This window comes from Lycium barbarum, chromosome 7, assembly GCF_019175385.1.
Source record: "Lycium barbarum isolate Lr01 chromosome 7, ASM1917538v2, whole genome shotgun sequence".
Classification (NCBI taxonomy): domain Eukaryota; kingdom Viridiplantae; phylum Streptophyta; class Magnoliopsida; order Solanales; family Solanaceae; genus Lycium; species Lycium barbarum.
Window position 1 is genome coordinate 126,730,150 of NC_083343.1, and position 5,479 is coordinate 126,735,628.

General features: G+C 33.7%; 1 protein-coding gene across 1 annotated transcript; it reads left to right on the forward strand.

The window, feature by feature from the left end:
- Positions 1-763: 763 nt before the first annotated feature.
- LOC132602595 (uncharacterized) lies at positions 764-3,887 on the forward strand. Its single transcript, XM_060315406.1, has 2 exons — positions 764-1,027; positions 3,261-3,887. Exons 1-2 carry the CDS (start codon positions 860-862, stop codon positions 3,804-3,806), a joined length of 714 nt encoding a protein of 237 aa, XP_060171389.1. The 5' UTR covers positions 764-859; the 3' UTR covers positions 3,807-3,887.
- Positions 3,888-5,479: the final 1,592 nt, after the last annotated feature.

Consider the following 5,479-nt stretch of genomic DNA (forward strand, 5'->3'; position numbering starts at 1 on the left):
CAAAAAAACCAAATATTACAACTTTGAAGAAAATAGTAAAACTGCTTTTTTTTTTTAACTTTCAACGATAAAGATGGCTTTCATTAACTTTAGGAGATATATTTAGTTTTTACTCTCTAAAGATTGTACTTATAAATACAGTAAGGGTATATAGAATACCTTTAATTTGTATTAAAAAGAGAGAGAGAGATTCTTTATATGTGTTGAAAAATACTAGGTCAGGTCTACTCATAAAAGGTGCTAGTTAACCAATTAACCCATTAGCTTGTCTTCCTCTAAATCCTTAATGTAACATAAAAGCAACATAATGAGTGCTGGAAACGACACAATTTTTCATTGCACTACGGCAGCTAGGTCTGCAAAGGAATAAGCTATGCATCTTTAAGAGGATACCTAGGCTGTGAAAATCAAGAAATTAATTAATTCATCCGTTTTGTGGAAATTTTTACCAACCGATAACTCAAACTAATATTTACGTTTAAATGGTACAATACGTGTAGACATCTTTCTAGCTATTGGATGAATTTTCTTTCTCTCAAAGGAAAAAGCATGCAAAGAAGCAACTGAAGAAAATATAAAAATAAAAAGCGAAGAGAAACAGACAAATAATTTCCGACACATGATTAGAAGCATGTTCCTCTAATTTTATGACGAAGTGGAACTCTACTTTTTATTTTATTTTCTTGGACACTCCTTTTTTGCTTTAATTCCGTACATAGCACCCAATATAGTCTATGTTCATTTTATTGCTAACCTATACATATAGTGCAATTGAGAAAGTAACTCATTCTTCTTCAACAAGAGGAAAAGAAAATAGAAACTCACTTTATTAGAAAAAGGGTCAAAAAAGAGAGAAAAAATGGAATGGAGGAAGTGTTACTTGGATGTACTATTGGTGCCATTAGGGTTTATGATATGCATGGGATATCATGTTTGGTTATGGCATAAGGTTAGAACTCAACCTCTTAGTACTATTATTGGAACCAATGCTAATGGAAGGCGTTTGTGGGTTTCAGCCATCATGAAGGTAATTAATAACTTCTTCTTCTTCTTCTTTGAGCAAGCTAGGAGCATACGGTACCATCACTAGCAGAATATCACTAATTTCCAACTGATGTCCCGTCAGAATTTAGCTTGATGATTAGGGATTCTGTCGAAAACGTTACTGATAATCCAAATTTTGACAAAATTAGTTGGAAATTAGCGATCATCTAATAGTGTATATTATATCTAGTGAATAATAAAGACAAATGGGTGAATTTAACTAAGGCTTGTGTTGGCGGAGGAACTGGATTGTGAATTCACCATGCATAGGTTCAATCCTTCCGGACTGAACATTCACTCGTGTAGTAGTTATGTGAGCTAGCTCATGATGCAGTCAGTTGTGATATATTCAACTTTTCTCTCTAGTAGATTTATCTGCAATATGCATGAGGTACAAAAGTTTTTTTTCTACTTTAGCTTCTTGCGAAATTGAGTTGTTTGAATAGTGTGATAATTTAACTTTTTTTCCTCCAAAGTTAATAGAGGAGTATAGAAAATTAATAGTGGCCATTTTGCATTTAGCGTTCGATCTATGGATGAGAATGCATTTTGTAGGCAATGTTATTCTAAAATGTTTATGTTCCTTCAAAGTCGTTTTTTAACTACTTTTCAAATAGTTGATGCTTCAAAACAATGGCACATAATCATCAATGACTTTCTCTAGATGAGAGAGAGAGAGGGGTTAAACGCCACGTACTCCGTCTAAAATGTCTTAAACTTCTTGAAGTATACTTTGTCTAATTAATTGTATGGCTTGCTTGAGTCAAGACAAACCCTTGAAATGCTGAACCTAGCGTCTATCAAGCGAATATAGATTCGGGTCATATGTACCTGACGTTTCCAACTGTCAGTTGAGAGTCAGGCCAGGTGATGCACCTGACATTCCCAGATGGTGGTGGTTAGTCTCAACTTACACGATCTCTTTCATATCTCATAGACCAAATTCATCGCGATTTTAGAGTTTTATCAAAATGTATAAAAAAGAAGAATTCGCCACTACATCACAATATCTATTTCAATTAATTCCTTTTTTTCTTTTATTTTTTATCCTTTTGGGGAGATTTGTTTTGGTTGGTTGGGGGGGGGGGGGGGGGTTGCAGCTTAGAGTTGTTACATCATGATAGAAGCATTTTTCGTGTGTAGCTAATTTTGTAACGGATGAATGAAGGAAGAAAAGAGTTAGAAGCAAGTAATAATCACTTGCAATGTGCAAAGTTGTCCGACAATTAATAATCTTAAGTTAAACAAAAACGTCTTTACATTTAAAGGTGTTTGGCTTCTTACTATGTAAGCTTGCCTGCTTGTGTTTTCTTTCATAGAAAAAGACGGGTAACGTATAACTTTTAGCTTTAAATTGGCTTCATAGTTACAATTAATACAATTCTTCCAATAAACTGTTAATTTGCCGCTATTAAATGTTAAACAAAATATCAACCAAACAGAAACCAGGAAAAAGAACAAATGATAAAAGGCAATAGACTTCCATTACCAAGCTGTGATATCCAACTAAACTTCACGATATATGAATTCAGATAATCTTCTTTAATTCCACTCATTAACCACAGGATTTCAATCCTTTTGGACATTATGCGAATTCCACTGTGTTACTAATGATTATTGAGACTTATAATATTTTTTAGGTAAGTAGTTTCTAATGTATATAAATTTTATTCCAAAACACTTAGCTTGAAGATTCGTTCTATGACTTCCGTACTATGAATCTGGCCACGTTAAATGGAACGTAGCTTAGGAGTATCTTTTGAGTCATCTAATTGTATATAAATACTACTCACTCTATCCCAATTTACCTGATATACTTTCTTTTTTAATCTGTCCCAAAAAGAATGATACATTTTTATATTTAGAAATCATTTAGCTTTAAACTTCCTCTTTTACCCTTAATGAAATAATTTACAACCACACAAATATCTATATATGACTTCTTTTAGACCACAAGTTTCAAAAAAATTCGTTTTTTAAACTCCTTGTCTAGTCAAACTATATCACATAAATTGAGACTGAGGGAGTACTAAAAATCATAAATGCACTCATCATAAATGTTTTTGACGGACAAAAAATCGAAAATTTGCTCATCGTAAACGTTTCTGAAGGACTTTATATCGGAAATCACGGTTTAATACTTTAGATACTTCTTACTCCATCAATACATATAGCTTAAGCTCTTATATATTTTCCTTTCCCTTTCAATTTTGCAGGACAATGAGAAGAAAAACATCTTAGCAGTCCAAACACTGAGAAACACAATTATGGGAGCAACCTTAATGGCCACAACATCAATCCTTCTGTGTTCTGGCCTTGCAGCTGTAATAAGCAGCACTTATAGTGTCAAAAAACCATTAAATGATGTCATTTATGGGGCACATGGTGAATTCATGGTGGCACTAAAATATGTGACACTTTTACTACTTTTCCTGTTCGCATTCCTTTGTCACACATTATCAATTAGGTTCATAAACCAAGTGAATTTCCTCATCAATTGCCCACAAGACAATTTGGGAATAGTGAGTCCAGAATATGTGACAGAGTTATTAGAAAAAGGATTTGCTTTGAACACTGTGGGCAATAGGTTGTTCTATGCAGCTTTGCCTCTATTGCTTTGGATTTTTGGGCCTGTGCTAGTGTTCTTGTGTTTTATTACTATGGTCCCTATGTTTTATAATCTTGATTTTGTGTGTTCCCAAGCAAAGGGTAAAATGGACCCTTGTGAGAATTGTAATGGTGCTGAAATTGTATCTGTGTAAGAAAAGTGATACTTGACTGATGGACTATGTATTATTATCAATATGAACGTTGTAATTGATATATAATTGAACTTTGTCCAATCCACACTAGTTATTTAAGTTACTGTATTTAATCTTGCATTGCAATTTTCAAATTTCAACTCTATTTTGGATTCACTTAGCTTTAAGAATAATTTTCATTTAACCCTGTTAGCATTATTTAATTTGGCAAACCATATCCCATTTACCTTTTGATCGGAAAGAGAACCATACCTAACCACAAAGTCGACGGTGAGATGAGATAATAGTTTTCTAAATACTTTATTTTAAAAGATAAAAAAGAATTTAAGTTATCTCTATACATCATCAGTATATATTGTTTTACACTATCAGGCATCGTCCCTATGCGATATGAAATAGGGGTCTTTCCTTCACATATCGAATGTATTATCTTGACTTTATCCCCAAGGAGGTAAGCATTTGACTTGACACATGCGTATTGAAAGGCCAACAACTACATATAAGCTAAAAAATTACTAGTACAGAAACACCTAGCTCGCTTGCATTTTCATTGGAATCAAATATAGATGAGAAATCTATATAGTAGTAATAGCAAGGCGATTTCTAATTAAACATAAGATACAATTTCTAAAGAATAAGAACGTAGCATTCTTTCAAGCGATTAGCTCTCTTGTATTTTCATTGGAATTGGATATAGTCACAGAGGTGGCAATTTGAGCCCATATTTAGAAAATTAGCCCATTTTACACACATATTAGTGAGTTGGGTCACTCATATTTCAGGTGGGTGAATATGAGCTTCAAGTCTCTCTTTAACTCATAAAAATATGGGCAAATATGGGTATCCATATAAGAACACACTAGACTCAATAACAACTCATTTTGAAAATGAGAAATTTCTTTCTTACCTCCCACCCCAACCCTTACCCCACCACCCACGCCGCCATTCCCCCCACCCCCACACACTTTTTTTTTATTTCATATACTTTATTTTTCTTTTATAAAAAGCTTATAAAAAGGAGAATTTTTTTTTGTTACCTCCCACTCCGATCCCTACCCCCACCATACCCCCCCCCCGCCCAAAAAAAATTCAATTTCATATATTTTACCTTTATAAAATTTTATAAAAAATGAAAAAAAATTCTTACCCCCACCCCTCTCCGAACCCCCCCCCCCTAAAAAAAAAATAAGTTTCAAATATTTTACTTTTATAAAAGTTTTATAAAAAATGAAAAAAAAAAAGAACTCTTACCCCCACCCCACTCCGAAACCCCCCCCCCCCCCCCCCGAAAAAAAACCAGTTTCAAATATTTTACTTTTATAAAAAATGGGAAAAAAAAATTCTTACCCCCACCCCACCCCACCCCTCTCCGAACCCCCCCCCCCCCCCCCAAAAAAAAAATCAATTTCAAATATTTTACTTTTATACAAGTTTTATAAAAAATGGAAAAAAAAAATTCTTAGCCCCGCCCCACCCTCTCCACCCCCCCCCCCCAAATTTCAATTTTCATATATATTACTTCTATAAAAAAAAAAATAGAAATAATGGAAAAGAATTTCTGGTCCCCCACCCCAACCCCCTGCCAAAAAAAAAAATCAATTTCATATATTTTACTTTTATAAAAAAATTATACAAAATGAAAAGAAAAAAATTCTTACCCCCTCCACGACCCC

What these genes read in the sequence shown, in the direction of transcription:
- LOC132602595 (XM_060315406.1), top strand. Translation starts at nt 860, where the DNA reads ATGGAATGGAGGAAGTGTTACTTGGATGTACTATTGGTGCCATTAGGG. An exon ending in GGGTTTCAGCCATCATGAAG is followed by an intron (nt 1,028 to 3,260) that starts GTAATTAATAAC and finishes TCAATTTTGCAG; the next exon opens with GACAATGAGAAGAAAAACAT.